Source organism: Ochotona princeps, chromosome X (genome assembly GCF_030435755.1).
Source record: "Ochotona princeps isolate mOchPri1 chromosome X, mOchPri1.hap1, whole genome shotgun sequence".
Taxonomy (NCBI): domain Eukaryota; kingdom Metazoa; phylum Chordata; class Mammalia; order Lagomorpha; family Ochotonidae; genus Ochotona; species Ochotona princeps.
Genome location: NC_080865.1, coordinates 38,346,620 through 38,365,264, shown reverse-complemented (window position 1 = coordinate 38,365,264; position 18,645 = coordinate 38,346,620). Strand labels below are relative to the sequence as shown.

The 18,645-nt window shown below is 42.6% G+C and overlaps 1 protein-coding gene and 1 long non-coding RNA gene across 4 annotated transcripts in view; both read right to left on the bottom strand.

Annotated features, from left to right (window-relative positions):
• Positions 1-4,333, bottom strand: part of ARHGEF9 (Cdc42 guanine nucleotide exchange factor 9) — a 312,355-nt gene extending 308,022 nt beyond the window's left edge. For all 3 annotated transcript variants that reach the window (XM_058658589.1, XM_058658588.1, XM_058658590.1), the window contains exon 1: positions 2,808-4,333. In XM_058658589.1, the coding sequence (XP_058514572.1) occupies positions 2,808-4,253 (1,446 nt within the window). In that variant the 5' untranslated portion in view covers positions 4,254-4,333. The remainder of the gene's footprint in view (positions 1-2,807) is intronic.
• A 27-nt stretch (positions 4,334-4,360) lies between these two features.
• The window catches only part of LOC131478482 (uncharacterized), a 75,911-nt gene continuing 61,626 nt past the window's right edge, over positions 4,361-18,645 (bottom strand). The window contains exons 2-3 of the long non-coding RNA XR_009244489.1: positions 8,541-8,609; positions 4,361-4,418 (exon numbers count right to left, since the gene is read on the bottom strand). This is a non-coding gene — a long non-coding RNA (uncharacterized LOC131478482). The remainder of the gene's footprint in view (positions 4,419-8,540; positions 8,610-18,645) is intronic.

Sequence of the window (18,645 nt, the reverse complement as noted above, 5' to 3'; positions counted from 1 at the left end):
CCAAATATGGATCAAGCAGTCACATTTTTAGGGGCTGTTAAGCTCTGGAAGTTTGGAAATCAGCCAAAGCCATGGTTTCCCTAGGAAACATAGAAGATTCTATTCAGATTAGCAAGTTTTTCTCCCATTTGTATATATAATGAGTCGATTCAAGGTGTGGCCTTTCCTGTTTTATAAGACTTTGTTCTCATATCTATTATATCCCAATTTAGCCTAACAACAGACCTGAGGCGTAGCAGAGGCAAGGAGGAGAATTTTCAACTAGCAAGAAAGGCTGCTAAAATCTAGAAGGAGGATAAGATTTGTGCTAGCGCTAAGACCAGAACTCTCGGGTTATACTAGCCTCCCAGTTTCTATCACTCTGAAAAGTCACCTCCCTTCCTCTTTTGGAACTCAATGTCCTCATAAACTGAAATAATTGGAGGAGATGGTCAGCAGGACCCCTAATCTATATTGATGCTTTGTGACATTTAGCTTTTCTACTCTACTTTGCTTTTTCCCTAAGCCCTAGTCCACATTTGAGCTGATATTTAATACTCCAAAGTACAGCTAGCCAGCATTTCTGTGAAACTAGCAAAAAGCACAGGATGCCTACAGAGGAAAGCCATTAGGAAATGAGTCACTAGACAGAAAGGAGGTGATCAGTTCTCCCATCAGACAATCAAAGGCTTGGAATTGAAGAAATAACTAGAAAGGGGCTAGGCAACTAGATCTTTAGAAACTATCTGGTCCGAATTTCCATGGTCCAGATGGACAAACTGAGGTTTAGAGACGGGAAGGAACTGGCTTGAGGTCACAAAGCCAGTCAGAAAGAAATGAAACAAGAGCCCAGTGTTTCCTGAATCTCAGACACCATTGTTTGTTTGTTTGTTTTTACATGCATTGCTCAGCTCCTGCTACAATACAGTCTAGAATTGCTTCACTGGATAAGCATTGTTGGAACTTACTTACAATTTACCAAGTTTCAATAATATCAGCATGACAACTGCTCCTGCTTTTTGGATGCTTACGATGTGTAATGAATGCTGGTAACTGGGCACTTTACATATACTGGTTCCTTTTGTCGCCACAGTAGCCCTCTTATGTAGGAAGTGTTTAGACTCATTTCACAGACAAGAGAACAAGTTATACCCAAGGCTTCACAATTCCAAAGCCTGAGCTTTTAACAAACTCACAACACATCTCTAGGTGCAGTCCATACAGCCCTCTAGTCAGGTAACTTGTTCATCTGTGACTCTCTTTCCAGCTACTAAGAACAGACACACAGGTGCCCAACTGCAGTTATCAACTAATAGAGTCATAAGGTATGTATGTATGTCTGCTTGTTGGATCACTGGTCTTACAACTACTGCAAAAAAAATTTGCCTCCAACAATATGTCATTTTTTATATTCTTAACGCTTATAATAAATGACAAATATAGAAACAGAATGCTTGTGAAACAAAATAATGTTCTCAGAAAAATCAGGTTTATTGTTTCTGTCCTCATAGGGTCCAAAGTCCTCTGAAACTAGGTCGCGAGAAATGTTAGGGACAGATCAAGAACAATCAAGCTAATCCACCCCCATCACCATCACCAAGAAGATTTTTGATTAAGAAGACATTGCCCAGTGTAATCTAGGGGAAACATGGCATATACTTTTTTTTTTTTTTAGAAATAGTGGCTTGCTTTTTTTTTTTTTTTTTTTTTTATTACAAAGTCAGATATGCTGAGAGGAGGAGAGATAGAGAGGAAGTGGAGCCACCGGGATTAGAACCAGCGGCCATATGGGATCAAGGCGAGGACCTTAGCCACTAGGCCACGCTGCCGAGCCCAACATGGCATATACTTTTAAGAAGACTGTCTTAAGTCTCAAAGCCAGAGAATCCTTTCTCGTATGTACTAAACATATCCTCTGCCATCTCTTTTTGAAATATATTTTTTTGAAATATATTTCTTTTTATCCACAATTAAGAGCGTGGTGAATAGGTGCCCATCACTACCAAAATTGAACCCCCTCAAAACTACATGCAAAATATTGTTTTAGAATCAAAGGAACAAACCAAAATTTGAACCCAAAGCCAGTCACAATTTTTTGACTTGGAATAACTCATTGAACTTCTTTCAGCCTCAGTTTCTTTACAGGTAAATGAGAATAATCACTGCTATCCACAGGGTTACTCTAAGAATTAAAGTGAGAACAATGCATGTGATGGTATACTGCGAGGGGCTAGACATAAAGCTACCATGCAATGAATGCCAAGAGGAAAACATTAGTGGACTGTTCTTGGCATACATTCTTCAAGTCAGTGGATAGCGTTGTTACTAGAACATGCCCAGAAACCTCTGAGAAACCAAGTATGCTCTCACCCTTCCACAGAGTACATGAAATCCATGAAGATGAGAGGACTTCTCTCAAAATCGTGTACACAACAGGACAGAGCTAGTGTACAAACTTAGATCTCCTCCTTGAACCCAATCTCTGGATCTCGCTCCTGCTGGAGGGAGAAGGTGGTGAGAAGGGAACCAAAACCGAGGACAGCAGGATACCACATACATATCATTAAAGGACTTTGTTCATTTTCCTACCATGAAAAGAGCTTCAGGTTTCCTTGCACAGCTGCATTAAAGTGCCACCATAGAAGCTCAGCACCAAGGGTAACAATCTCCCACAGTTTTAGGATCAGTCATGTTCCCTCAGCCTGACTGCTGGAGAATTCTGGGCATTCCTGACTCAGAAGGGAAACTGGGGAGAGAAGGCATGGGAGTACAGTTTGCTTCTTGGGTCCCAAATGTTTCCAATAATGATTTGCAAAAGACGGCCTTACCTGAGCATTGCAGACTCCAGTGCAGGCCTTGACGGATTTACCCTCTGTATCCCCTGCACCTATTTTCAGCTTAGGTTTCCGGGGCTGGCTGGCCTGGCTGGATGTCTGGGGTGGCCTGCCATCAGCCTGCTCCTTCATGTCACTGGGTTCGTCTTTCAGCTTCCCTGTGATAGCCTCTGTGGTGACTTTCTTGGCACACATGCCCGGTTCAGGGGATTCACTGGCACTGTCGTCTTCCTTGAGGAAGCTGACCACAGTCTCAGTATCTCCCTCAAGCTCCTCTGAAGAGGAGTTCTCCCTAGCAAAGGCACGGCAATAACTGTGGCCTTGGCTATTCCGCTGTGATGGGTCCTTCTGAAACTCAAAGACAGCTGACGTTGTCACAGAGTTGGCAGCAGTACAAGGATCCAACAGGCCCTGGACTGGTATCTCCTCTCGCTCGATGCTCATCTCAAAAGTGCATGAGGCCTGTGAGGCCTTCCGGTGGCGACGGTGCCTCTCAGAGGCACTGCTCCAGAAGGTGGCTTCAACAGTAGCAGGGCAAGGCAGATTGAGTGGGAAGGCAGCCCCGGAAGCAGGACCCTCCAGGATGAAGCCATCATTGCAGCCACTGAAGTAGGACTCACGGCGGTGGTGGCCCAACTGTGACTCTTCACGGGAAAATGCCCGCCACTTGCGGGCTACCTCAGCCACATTGCTGAAGAACTTGATGACAACATCAAAAGGTGCAGCCCTGTCTCGGTGCTGGCTTCCACGGCTCTCCTCAAACCTGCCCTCCACTTCCCCTTCCGATATAGATCTCCTAATGTTAGTCTCAAGCTCACTGACTCTGGCTTCTTCGACCTGTATGTGTGGAGCCTCATGACTCCTAGGCAAAGTAATTTTTGGACAGCTTCTGGCTTGTTTGCTGCCATTTAGCTGCCCAGGGGCCTCATCCTCCCCAGATCTTTCATCCACTTGGATGCCACAGTCATCAAAGGCTGCTAAATTCTGGCTCGCCCTCTTGGGGGCTGGTGCTAGTCCTTGTACACCTGTGAGGAAAGGTTCCAGCCCCTCGATGTGACCTGCATAGGAATGGCGAAAGGGCTTTGGGGCCTCCTCAGCTTTTCTGATGTGGCAGATATCTGAGGCTTCCTGTGGATCCTGAGTCTTGCTGCTCCTAGAGGGCAGATTCTTAGAGGATGCAGCTGAAGGCTTCCGTCTCCTAATTGATTTCATGCGATCCATGAATGTGATTTTGGATTTCACTTCTGATGTCTTGGACCGGTCTCCCAATACAATCATGGACTGAGGTCGTTTCGCCTGGCTGGTGGCCACTTTTCTGCGGCTTACAAAATTCCATATTCTGTTGACTTTAGTTTTCTTCTTGCTCCCGCCACTCTCTTCCCTGGGATCCAACTCACCCTCATTACACTGGCCAGACTCCGGCTGCTCGTCCAGCCCCATTTCTTTGGTTAGGCCTTCTACTTCAGGGCCATCTGGGAAGGTCTGAGCCAGGTAACCATTCGGCACCAGCTCTGAGAAGGCAGCAGTCTGGCAGCTGCTGCTGCACCTCTCCATGGTCACAGCATGGGATGGGACGCAGCAGGAGGGTTGGTCAGTTGTTTCCAGCTAAAGAAAAGAGGAGAGAGAGGAGGAGGAGGGAAACGGGAAGCGGGGTAAGAAAGGGAAAAAGGGTGAGAGAAGGGGAGAAAGAGAAAGAGTAAGATTAGGCAATGCCACAAACAGGGTTCTTTACCAGTTTGCAACAACCAAATACATAGAACACAGTTCACCACCACCACCAAATCTTTAGTATTTTTACACAGCAAAAACTCAACAATTTGAACACCAGGTTACATTTTGGATCAGAAGATACCACAGCTTAACCAAAGAAGGTTTTATTAGTTAAGTACAAATACACTTGAGAAGGACACAACTTAAAGCAATCAGAGCCTGAAAAGTGAGCAAATACATTTTTAAAAAGTGAAGGGAGAAAAAAGGCTGAAAGATGGCTCAGGAAGCCAACCTTTTAGATCCTCTCATTTTATAACTAGGCACTGGAGATCTGGAGACAACATTTATTTTACCTAACCAAGGCAACAGTAGGCAAGGGCCTGATCCAGTCCATGCTTCTCTCATCCTCTGCTCTTCCATTCATTCAGGAAACTGCCTCAGAGAGCTCACCCTTCAGATCTGACACAGACACAAACAGCTAGTTACCTGACCTCATAGGCTACTGAGAGAGACTAGTGACCTAAACAAACAACTACACTACAGCCAGTAGTGTAAGTGCTATAAGAGACGTACATCCAAGGGTTGCAGAAGCTTGGTGGGGGTGAGGGGCACGGGTGGGGGAGCAATGGGATTATGAAGGGGTTGGATTGGAGAGAGGCAGAGAGGATATTAGAACCCCCCTAAACAGCTGGGTCCAGAACTGGAAGCTTTCTAAGGTATCTGTTCATTCATTTAAAAGGCAGTTACAAAGAGTAAGTGGGAAACACCGAGAAAGAGAGGTCTTCCATTCACCGCTTCATTCCCCAAATGGCTGCAATGGCCAGAGCTGAACCAGTCTGAAACCAGGAACCAGAAATTTCTTCCAGTCCTCCCAAGAGGTCCAAGCACTTGAACCATCTTCCACTGCTTTTCCAGGTCACTACCATAAAAGGAGCAGCTGGGTCTCCTATCAGCACCCATATGGGGTGTGTGTGGCTGCAGGTAGTGGCTTTACCAGCTATGCAGTAGTGCCAGCCTATGGATAGACTCTTTTTATGGCAGAATCTCTCTCCACACAGTTGGACCTTTTGCCCTCTACAGTCTGACAGCAGCAGGGTTGATAAAAGAGAGAATGGAAAGGGGCAATCTTAAGCACCTGGGACCCTGGCCACCTACACGGGAGACCTGGATTGAGTTCCAGGCTCCTAGCCAGCCCCAGCTGTTTTTCCTACTTGGGGAGCATACACACACGCATGCGCGTGTGTGTAACTCTACTTTACAAATAAAATAAATATTTTTTTAAATGTCTTTTAAAGAGAGAGGAGCAAGTACACTGTGTCTAGGTCTTAAAGACAACTTCTGAGTTCTTGGTAGTTTTGCCAGGAATTAGTCCATTAGCTCAATATTTATTTCCCTTTCCTCTGGCCTTCATGGTTAATGTCAGCAGAGACAGATCATGTCTTTATTCTGTATCACTTCTGTACTTTTGTGGACAACCTGCACAGAATCTGTTTGACTCAGAAAATGTTCAAGTTTTGGGAGATCAGCATGATGGTCTCATTGGAGAAAATGGAAACAAAATGAGGCAGAAACACGATCATGGTGACACAGCAAGCCAGTGGTAGGTCAAGTAAAAAGCCCTAGTAATATCTATTCCCCAGGCCAGTCAGGGCCCTTACCTCTGAATAGTAATGGCATCTTCACTCACACGTTCTCTTTTCCCGAAGCAGACTGTCTACCCTGCTCAGAATGATGATAATATCCTAGCCAATTATAAGTGCCAGGCACTGCATGATTTATTTATTATTCGTTTAGCTCTCACAATTCCACGAGGTAGGTTCTGTGGTTATCCACATTTTAAGAATTATTCAACTAAGACACAACAAGGTTAGGTGATTTTCTCATGTTCTCCAGTTAACAGAGGTGAAATTTCAGCAGAGGAAGTATACATACAGGTTCACACCCAAGTCCCTTTTTATAATAGAGATTTAGGTGCTTGCAGTGTTACCGTCCCGTATAGTGGCCAGTTCAAATTCTGGCTGCTTCATTTCTAATCCAACTCCCTGAGAATGTACCTGGGAAATCAGTAGCTCAAATGCTTGGCTCCTGCACTCATATGGGAGTCCCAAAAGAAGCTCCTGTCTTCAGCTTGACCCAGCTCTGGCCACTCCATTGCAGTCATTTGGGGAGTTAACCAGTGAATGTAAGACTCTCTCTCTCTCTCTCTCTCTCTCTCTCTCTCTCTCTCTCTGTGTGTGTGTGTGTGTGTGTGTATGTGTCTAACCCTGTCTTTCAGATAAATAAATCTTTCAAATATAATAGGACTTTACAGAGAGAGTATTATCCATACGTAAGTCAGCTTGTGTGCCTGTCTCCTGACTTGCTTTGGCAGTACCAGAGCAGACTGACCTTCCCAAAAGACACCTGGACACATTCTTGTTGCCAGAGCTTAATGTGTAGCTTGGTGGAGGAAGAGATTCGTCCCTATCCCTGACAACATTCCTACAGAAAGCCCTTCCAAATTAGGCAAGTGAACCCAGGACTCTCACTCCCCACCATTTTTCTACCTGAAAATATGACTCCTTCTTAGGATTCACAGTAAGTGGGTCCCTCCAAAATAATATGATAGCCAGCTTCAGGGTTGCTGTTGCAGGCAGTGGGTTAAACCATTGCCTGTAATGCCAGCATCCCATACCCATGTGAATGCAAATTCAAGTCCTGGTCATTCTATTTCTGATCTACCTTCCTACTAATATTCCTAGGAAACCAGCAAGAGATGGTCTGATTGCGTCAACACCCGCCACCCATCTGGGAGACTCGGAGGGAGTTCCAGGCTCCTGGTTTCAGGCTGGCCCAGCAGCTGCTGCCATTTGGAGACTGAACAAGACAATGAGATTCTCTCTCTCTCTCTCTCTCTCTCTCTCTCTTTCTCTCTCTCTCTCCAACCTCATAATTCTGACATTCAAGTAAGCGAAAAAATATTTTTAAAAAAGAATGTGACATTTAAAAATAAATAAAAGAGGACATTTACCCTAGTGGTTAAGACATGTACATCCCACATTTGTGTGCCTGATTCAAATTCCAGATTCCATTTCCTGACTCTAGCTTACTACTAATGTGAGCCCAGAAGCTACCAGGATAGTTCAAGTAAGTAGGTCCTTACTAACCATATTTGCAACCTAGACTGAGTTCCCAGTTCCCAGTTTCAGCCTTGGCTCAGTCCTGGCTGTGGCAGTCATTTGAAGAATGAACCAAAGGGTAGGAATGCTCTCTCATTCTCTCTAATACTCAAATATGTTATTAGAAACTAATAAATTGAACCAAAGAGATGAAAGAGTTGCACACTTAAAAACTCCAAAGCACTGGTTAAAGAAATTAAAGAAGGGGCTTGGCGGCGTGGCCTGGTGGCTAGGGTCCTCGCCTTGATCCCATATGGCTGCTGGTTCTAATCCCGGCAGCTCCACTTCCTCTCTGTCTCTCCTCCTCTCAGTACATCTGACTTTGTAATAAAAATAAAATAAATCTTTAAAAAAGAAATTAAAGAAGGCACAAATCACTGGAATATCTTGTATTTTTATGTAAACCAATATTTAAGTGGGCCTGGCGCCGTGGCTTAACGGCTGAAGTCCTTGCCTTGAAAGCCCCGGGATCCCATATGGGTGCCGGTTCTAATCCCGGAAGCTCCACTTCCCATCCAGCTCCCTGCTTGTGGCCTGGGAAGGCAGTTGAGCACGGCCCAAGGCCTTGGGACCCTGCACCCGCGTGGGAGACCCGGAAGAGGTTCCTGGTCTCGGCATCGGATTGGCACGTACCAGCCCATTGCGGCTCACTTGGGGAGTGAATCATTGGACGGAAGATCTTCCTCTCTGTCTCTCCTCCTCTCTGTATATCCGGCTTTCCAACAATAATAATAAAAAAAATCTTTAAAAAAAATATTTAAGTGTCTTTGCTTCTACCTGTTTTAGTCTGTATCTATTTACATAATCAAATACTTGAGATTAGGTGATTCGTAAAGAATAGAAGTTTATTTCAGCTTACGGTTCTGGAGTCTGCCAAATCCAAATGTGTGGTGTTGGCATCTGCTTGGCTTCTCATGAGGACCTTGAACTGCATCATAATGCGGCAGAAAAAGCAGAAGGGCAGGCAGGTACATGCAGAAGAGATAAAACACAAGGGGTTGCCTCGCTTTACAATAAAATCACAAGCAGTGGTGGCACTTTGTCTACTCTATACAGCATTAATCCTTCATACTGACCTGATCATCTCTTAAGGCCTCTACCTCCCAAGACAGTCACAATGATACACATATTTCAATATTAATTTCAGAGGACAAGCCATTTTCATAACATACTGTTACCCCAAGCAATCTATGAATTCAATGCAATACCTATCAAAATTCTACTGACGTTTTTTCACAGAAATAGAAAACAAAATCCTAAGATTCATTCTTTTTGCTCAAGGTTGCTTTCATTATTTGAGGTAACAAGAACAAACCCAGAGGCATCATACTACTCGATATAAAATTTTACTACAAGACAATAGTAATCCAACAGAATGGTACCAGCAGAAAGACAAACATACAGGCCGATGGGACAGAAGAAACAGAAAAGAAATAAACCCATATATTTGGAGTCAATCAGTTTTCTTTTTAAAATTTATTTATTTGAAAGACAATGTTACACAGAATGACTGAGAAGTATAAGAAGAGGGAGAGAGGTGGAGAGCAAGAGCGAATCTTACATGCACTGGCTCGTGGCTTCAACAGCCGGGACAGGCTGGGTTGAAGCCAGGAGACAAAAGCTAAATCTGGGGCTCCCATGTGAGTGCAGGGCGCCAGGCACTTGGGCCTTCTTCTGCTGCTTTCCCAAGCACACTGACAGGGATCTGGATTGGAAACAAAATAACCAGAGGCACCCTTATGGGATTTTGGCACTGCAGATGGAGGCTTAACCCCATATGCCACAGCACCAGCCCTGAGTCAATTAGATTTCAACCCTTTTCTACACAATGGGAAAGGCTATCTCTTCCATAAATGGTGTTGGACAACTGGATATCTGCACCCTTAACAATACTATTAGACTATCTTCTCATCCTCTTTACAAAATTTAACACAAAATCTATTAAAAGCTTAAACTTTAGACCTGAAACTATAAAACTACTAGAAGAATACCTAGGGGGGAAATTTGTGACCTTGGTACTGCAAAACAATAGATATAAATCAAAGCAAAAATAGAAAAACAAGACTATATCAACCTAAAAAACTGCTGCACAGCCAAAGAAACAACACAGTGAAGAGATGACCTATGGAAATGAAGAAAATATTTGCAAACCATACATACTGAAGGAGATCAATATCCAAGTCCTTGATCCCCTTCACCCACTTGGGAGATTGGAAGAAGCTCCTAGTTTGTAGCTTCAAATCGGCTCACCTGCAGCTGTTACAGCAACTGTGGAGTAAACCAGAGGGTCTAAGAACTTCTCTATCTCTCCTCTCTATGTAACACTTTTAAACAAAAATAAAATAAATCTTTAAAAAAATAAACTAAAATGATACAACAATCGCACTTCTCAATATATAATCAAAAGAAATGAATCAGTAAGTAGAAGAAATAGCTATACTCACAATTTATTGCATCATTTTGACAATACTCATGACACAGAATTAATCTAAATGCTAATCAATGGGTGAATGGATAAAGGAAACACGTAAACACAGTGGAGTTCTATTCAGTTTAAAAAAAAAAGAAAGAAAGAAATCTTGCAATTTTGCACAAAACGAATGCACCTGCAAGGACATTGTGTTAACTGAAATCCACCAGGAAGAAGCGAATACTGCAAGATCTCAAATACAGAATCTCAAATAGTGGGATCTCATGAAACGAGAGAACAGAATGGTGATTACCAGGAGTGGTGATTACCAAAATGGGGAGTTAGAACAGCTAGGAAAAAATGTTAGCCAAAAGGATACAGAATTCTGTTAGAAGGGACAAATTCAACAGATCCATTGTAAAACATGGTAATTATAGTGTGTAATAATATGTCATATGGTAGAAAATTGCTAACAGTAGATTTTAAATGTTTGCACTACAAAAAATAAGTATGTAAAGCAGTGGATATATTAATTAGATTGATTTAGTCATCCTACAATATGTTCAGGAATCAAAATATCATGTTGTACACCACAAATGCATACAATTTGCCAAATTAAAACTAAAATTGAAAAAGCATCCCAGGTGCACATTCTGTTTACCCACCAACCACCAACTGCAGAGCTAAAAGATGCTTTAGGAGCCATCCAGTTAGGTCTGAACAGGGTAACTGCAACAGGATAACTGAAGCTGACCCAGATGAGGGCACTTGCCCTCAGCATATTTTGCTTTGCTTTCCTTGGTGTTCACCAGGCACCTAGCAGACAGAGGGGGTGCAATAGTGATGATATAAATCGGGAGTCTGCAAACCAAGCCGGGCCTACTACCTGTTTTATAAACAAAGTTTTTATTGGAACACAATCATTCATTTACATATTCTATGTGGTCTTTTTTTTTTTTTGTAGTACAAGAGCAAAATGAATAGTTGCAATAGAAGCAACAGGATCCTCAAAGCGTAAAATATTTAATACATAAATCTTTATTTAAAAAAAAATATTTGCTAGATAACTGCTGTCTTATATACCCCCAGCATGCGAGAGTTTAATTTCAGCTTGTCTGCCCAAGACCCCCTGAGTGTCAGTTCTAGTCCCTCACTTAACTCCATTTCTGCTCGGACACATAAACTCACCCAAATGACAGGCACAAGCATGCATCGGTGGGGAAGGAACTACTTTGCAGAAAGGAAGTGGTTCACTGAACAGCCAATATCAGATGATAAAAACCTAAGTTCTCCTTAAAGAAATGTGAGATAAGCAATACCACTAGTACTGAAATGGCAAATATGTCTGCAAACCAAAGAACAGTTATCCACTTTACCAACTCTAATGTTCACACTTCTCAGGCCGTTACAGGCTGTGCTGAGACAAAGCAGCTCATAGAAGTGCCCCTTCAGCATCTTTTTAAAAAAAGATTTATTTATTTTTATTGCAAGTCAGGTACATAGAGAAGAGGAGAGACAGACAGGAAGATGTTCTGTCCAATGATTCACTCTCCAAGTGGCCGCAATGGCCGAAGCTGAGCCAATCCAAAGCCAGGAGCCAGGAACCTCTTCCAAGGCTCCCACACGGGTGCAGGGTCCCAAGGCTTTGGGCCATCCTTGGCTGCTTTCCCAGGCCACAAGCAGGGAGCTGGATGGGAAGCAGGGCTGCCCAGAACCTGTGCCCATATGGAATCCCAGCGCATGCAAGGCGAGGACTTTAACCGCTAGGCTACCTTGCTGGGCCCTCCCTTCAGCATCTTAAACCAGCTTGGTAAAGACACCTGATAGAGTTCGAGGAGGTTGGCTGAAGCTCTGCCCCAAAGATCTGTGGATGGAAAAGCACTATTTGCTACTCCTAAGGATGATGATGATGATGAAGCATCCAGACCTTGTGGAAAATTTCATGAGCCTTCTTAAGAATGAGGCAAACTGGGCCCGGCGGCGTGGCCTAGCGGCTGGGGTCCTCGCCTTGAACGCCCCGGGATCCCATGTGGGCACCGGTTCTGGTCCCAGCGGCTCCACTTCCCATCCAGCTCCCTGCTTGTGGCCTGGGAAAGCAGTCGAGGACGGCCCAAAGCTTTGGGACACTGCACCCGCGTGGGAGACCTGGAGGAGGTTCCTGGTTCCCAGCGTCGGATCGGCACGCATCGGCCGGTTGCGGCTCACTTGGGGAGTGAATCATCGGACAGAGGATCTTCCTCTCTGTCTCTCCTCCTCTCTGTATATCTGTCTTTGTAATAAAAATAAAATCTTAAAAAAAAAATGAGGCAAACTGGATACAACCAACTTCTGAAGAAAGTAAAGCTTGAAGAAGTTACTGGGTGCTGCCAGTTTATATCATGACTTTTTTTAAAAACGGAAAATGAATTTTTGTGTATCATGGTAAATAGCGCATATATTTATAGCTATAAAGAAATAAGTGTGAATAAGACATTCTCAGAGTGAATAAAAAACAATCATACAGTTATCACAAACCATCAGAAAGTTCAATAAAATAGATTACATGTCTTGCTTATCTAGCAATAGCCTAAAACTTTTACATTTATGACAAAAATAATTTATAAGGTAAATATTACTACTTAATCTACAGATGAGTGAATTGGATCTCACTGGCTAACTAGCACACACAAACTCACAAAACTACATAATGGTATGACTGTTTTTAAAATTGCTTTGCTTATGGGCTGATAAAATCTAGATTTCTAGTATTTCATTTTTTATTATTGTTAAAAAGATTTACTTATTTATTTTTGGAAAGTCAGAACGGATTTACAGAGAGGGGAGAGATAGAGATCTTCCATCTACTGGTTCACTTCCCAAGTGGCTGCAATGGCCAGAGCTGAGTTGATCTGAAGCCAGGAGCCATGAGCTTCTTCTGGGTTTCCCATGCAGGTGCAGGGCCCCAAGGCTTTGGGCCGTCCTCGACTGCTTTCCCAGGCCACAAGCAGGGAGCTGGATGAGAACTGGAGCACCTGGGACACAAACCGGCGCCCATACGGGATCCAAGTACCAGGTCCTTAGTTTTATTTATTTTTATTTGTTTGAAGATTTTTTTTATTGGAAAGTCAGATATACAGAGAGGAGGAGAGACAGAGAGGAAGATCTTCCATCCATTGATTCACCTCCCAAGCGGCTGCAACGGCCAGAGCTGTACAGATCCGAAGCCAAGAGCCCGGAGTGTCTTCTGGGCCTCCCATGTGGGTGCAGGGTCCCAATACGAAACATTTCAGAGAGAGGAGTAGGGAGAGCATAGAGGGGAAAGGAGGGGAGAGGGAAGAGGAGAGGAGAGAGGAGAGGAGAGGAGAGAGGAGAGGAGAGGAGAGGAGAGGAGAGGAGAGGAGAGGAGAGGAGAGGAGAGGAGAGGAGAGGGGAGGGGAGGGGAGGGGAGGGGAGGGGAGGAGAGGAGAGGAGAGGAGAGGAGAGGAGAGGGGAGGGGAGGGGAGGAGAGGAGAGGAGAGGAGAAAGAGATCTTTTATCTGCTGGTTCACTTCCCAAATGGTTACAGTTGCCGGGGCTGAGCCAATCCAAAGCCAAAAGCCAGGAGCTTCTACTGGGTCTTCCCCATTAATACAGGGTCCCAAAGCCTTGGACCATCATCTGCTGTTTTTACTGGTCACTAACAGGGCACTGGATTTGTATATGAACCAGCACCCATATGGAACACTGGAAATACAGGTAGAGCAACCACACTACCTGATATTTTCAAGTTCAAGTTTCAAACTGATATTTTCAAGTTCAAGCCCCCTGGACAATGGAGCTCTTTTCAACTTTTGCTGATATATAATTTGTTCTTTGCAGCTAATCAAGCTGAAGTAGCTTTGCAATAATATTTGAAACAAAGGTTAATTTTTTTTTAAATTGAGTCTTTTTTTTAAAAGATTTATTCATTTTATTACAGCCAGATATACACAGAGGAGGAGAGACAGGGAGGAAGATCTTCCGTCCAATGATTCACTCCCCAAGTGAGCCGCAACGGGCCGGTGCGCGCCGATCCGAAGCCAGGAACCAGGAACCTCTTCCGGGTCTCCCACGCGGGTGCAGGGTCCCAAGGCACTGGGCCATCCTCAACTGCTTTCCCAGGCCACAAGCAGGGAGCTGGATGGGAAGTGGAGCTGCCGGGATTAGAACCAGCGTCCATATGGGATCCTGGGGCGTTCAAGGCGAGGACTTTAGCTGCTAGGCCACGCCGCCGGGCCCAAAGGTTAATTTTTTAAAAGAGTCTGTTGTGGATGGCCTGGGGTAATCAGCTCATCTCCTACCCCTGCAGCTGTTTGGAGAGTGAATCAGTGAATGGAACTCTTTCTATCTCTCCTCTTTAAAAATCTGCCTTTCCAATAAAGATAAATAAATCTTAAGAAAAAAAAGTTGCTGAGGCTGACATTGGGACAATTAGAATCTTCTCTGCTGCACTTCAATGCATCTTCCTGCTAATGGGCCTCCTGACACCCATATGGGAGACCTAGAAGAAGTTCTTGGGTACCAGTTTTGACCCGATCCAGCCCTGGCCAAGGGTGGCCATTTGATAAGTAAATCCACGGAAGGAAGATTCCTCTTTCTCTACCTCTCTGTTATTCAGCTTTCAAATGAATAAAAATGATATATTTTTAAAGTTAAAAAAATGCATACTACCTAAAACAATTTATAGATTCTGTTCAATCCTCATCAAAGTCTAATGACATTTTTCACAAAACTCAAAAAAAAAACCCACTATTGACATTTGTACGGAGTCACAAAAAGAATTTTTAATAACCAAAGTAATCTTGAGCAAAATGAAGAAGGCAGATAGTATTACACACTCTTATTTTAAAACGCAATACAAAGCTATAGCAGTTAAAACAGCACAGTTCTTGCATAAAAACAGACTCAGACACCAGTGGAACAGAATACACCTCTTAGACGTGAATACACCTCTTATAACCAATGATCTTTAAAAAAAATTGCCGAGGACATACGCTGGAGAAAAAGGATAATTCTTTCAATAAATGACTGCGAATGCTGGATAACTACAGGCAGAAGAATTAAACCAGACCCTATCTCTAACCATGATCAAGGATCACCTAAAATGTATTAAAGACCTAAATGAGATGTGACACTTGCAGTATACGAGAAGAAAACATATGGAATCCACTTCAGGACATTGGAACAGATAAGGCATTTCTGAATCTGACCCAAAATGTACAAGAGGTGAAAGCAAAACTAAACAAATGAGATTTCATCGAACTGAAGAGTTTTTGCACAAAATAAGCAACTGACACAGCAAACAGACAATCCAGGGAATGCCAGAAAAATGCTGCAAGGTATACACCGAAGCAGCTAGTAATGTTTATTATATATAAAGATCCATTACCAGAAATTTCTGAGGAAAACATACAAATGGCCAAAAAACCACTTGGAAAAAAATGCTCAGCATTGCTAATCATTGGGAAGATGCAAATCAACCCCCCCCCCCCGCAAAATATCACTTCGCTAATATAAGATTGGATTGTCTCAAAATAAAAAAGAAGTAACAAGGATTGGGAGCGTGTGGAGAAAATGGAAAACTTGTACATTGTTGGTGGAAATGTGAATTAGCGCAGCTTTGTGGAAAACAGTACGGTGGCCCTCAAAAAATTAAAAATAGAGCTATAAAATAATCTAGCAATCCCATTTAGGGATATAGCCAAGAGAAATGAAATGAAGTTCATAATAGCCAGGAAACGTGAACAAGTTGCGCGTAAACTGATCAATGGATCAAGAAAATGAGTTATATATGCATACTTCAATGTTATCTGGCCATAAAAAGGATGAAATCTTGTGATTTGCAACAGCATGGGTAGAACGGTAGATCAATATATCAAGCGAAATAAGCCAAGCATAGAAAGACACATGTTCTCACTCATACATGGAATCAAAATATAGGTGATAACACAGAAGTTAAAAAATATATAATTGTGCTTTAATAATAGCTTGGAGGGGGCCCAGCGGCGTGGCCTAGCAGCTAAAGTCCTCGCCTTGAACGCCCCGGGATCCCATATGGGCGCCGGTTCTAATCCGGGCAGCTCCACTTCCCATCCAGCTCCCTGCTTGTGGCCTGGGAAAGCAGTTGAGGACGGCCCAAAGCTTTGGGACCCTGCACCTGCGTGGGAGACCCGGAAGAGATTCCTGGTTCCCGGCTTCGGATTGGCGCATACCGGCCCGTTGCGGCTCACTTGGGGAGTGAATCATCGGACGGGAGATCTTTCTCTCTGTCTCTCCTCTCTGTATATCTGACTTTGTAATCAAAATAAATAAATCTTTTTAAAAATAAAAAAAAATAATAGCTTGGAGGGAGATGGAAGGAAGGCACTGAGAAAGATTGATGGTTACAAGCTTATTGCTAGATAGGGATAAGACATTCTGAGATTCTACTGCAAAGTAGGGTGAAGATACATAATGTTAATTTACTGCATATTTCTCTATTAAAAACTGATAAGGTAAGATTTTTTAACATATTAACCGTAAGTAAATGCTAACAGCTTAAAATGATAAACATATTTACCCTGCATAGACATTACACAATTTCTCCTTGATCTATTTCCCATTTTTAATTGATCTTTTTGTTTCTACTGAGTTATGTTCTTTAGATGCCTTGGATTATACATTAAGATGGCAAGGAGATATGTATATTTCGATCTTCTTTCGTATAAATAAGAGTTAAGTGCTCTAAAAACTTCAGCATTAATTGGAGTTCAACTACCTGGATAATTTCTCTCTCTATGAAAATCTTCATTCCAAAAACTACTGAGAAATTATTCATAGCTTCATATGAGTTTTACACGTAAAAATTTAACTTCAAATATCTGTATTATTAAGCATCTAGTTAGCTTTTAAAAAATGTGTGCTGAGTTAATTGCCAAAAAAAAAAAAAAATGGCACTGAATCTGTTTTAGCCTTAGCTAGAGACTTCACAGCTTTAAATGGCTGTTGCAATAAAGTAACTGATCAATCCTTGGATTTGCTGAATTAGTTTCAGAGTAAATCATTGCTTTATAGCTTACAAGTAGTATTAACAGCTGAAACTGACATCTTGATTTGGGTTGCAAATAATCCGCGTGTGTTATGTGAGTATCAAAACACAAATAGGCACTATTTTCAGTGGCAAATATTAAACATAGCTATCCAGGTAAGTTATTAAACTTTTTACTAAAATCCATTTGCTTTCAACTAGATCTACACCTCAGCACCCAGCACCTAGCTTTCCCCTAGGCCCTGACAGAATCTGGACAGTAGGACTAGAGTAAGCCTACTTCTCAAGCCATCTTTCTAATCCTCCTTTTTCTATTTTCCATAGACACATGTGTGGGGGGGTGTCTACTATTGGCAGATGCTAATAGATAAGCCTTCTTAAAGGAGAAACGAGGTAAAAGGAGACGTGGAAATCATGGAAATGATCAAACAAAAAGGGTTTAACCTATGGTGAAACAAAAGCAACTCTTTTTTTTTTTTTTTTTATTGTTAATTATTTTGCATTATGTGACAGTTTCATAGGCTCTGGGAATCCCCCCCTCCCTCCCCCTCCCCTCCCCCCGGTGGATTCCTCCACCTTGATGCAGTATTACAGTTCAAATTCAATCAAGATTCTTTCATTGCAAACATATACCAAGCATAGAGTCCAGCTACTTATTGTCCAGATTGGTTGAACAGTTTCTTGGGGAGACCTTTTCTGGTCTGAAGTTTGAGCTGGCAGAATATCATCACAGTCAATTAAGAGTCCCAATATAACATCAACAGCAATTTGCAATGTTATCTGGATTATCCTAAAATCTGCCAAGATCAGCAAAATTTTACTTCAACACAACAACTGGCTAAATACTAAGATGAAATGGACACGAAACAGCTGAATGGTGCCTTATGGCTATTTTAAGGTATAGAGCAGCCGGTCCTGTATATGAACTAAATTGAAATGTCAATGAGCTAATCATAGGTTGTGGCTAGGACTTGTTTTCCTTTTTTTTTTTTTTTTTTTTTTTTTTTTTTTTTTTTTTTCTTTTTAATACACTGGTTACTCAAAAGCAACTCTTACAGTGGATTTTAACTGGCTTGCAAATGACTTGTAGTAGGCGTGAAGGTGTGGAGAGGCAGTGAAGTGATCCAGGCTCCAGGGTGGGACTATCTCCTTCAAAGAAGAGGTTTAGCCTCTTGTATGGCCAGTCTTCTCACCTAGAACTTAGTGAACAACTTGTGTACTGCTTACCCTACCTCAGAAAGACAGACAGCTAAGAAAATGCTCATTAAAGATTTCCTTTCCTTTCAAATAGAACTAGAAATACAAGCCGTCAGAATTGCAACTACCTTATTTGAACCACTATTTCAGTGGTTATTAAAAAAAAAAAAAAAAAACCTCAGCTAAACTCTACCAAGAGAACTGAGCAGTTATTTCCCCATTCACCACACAGCCCTAAGGCAAAACATAAACTCCAGTTTGCACAGGATTTTACAGCTGACCAAGTACCTTACATCTGTACAATTTTATTGAATCTCCACAACTGTCTTTACT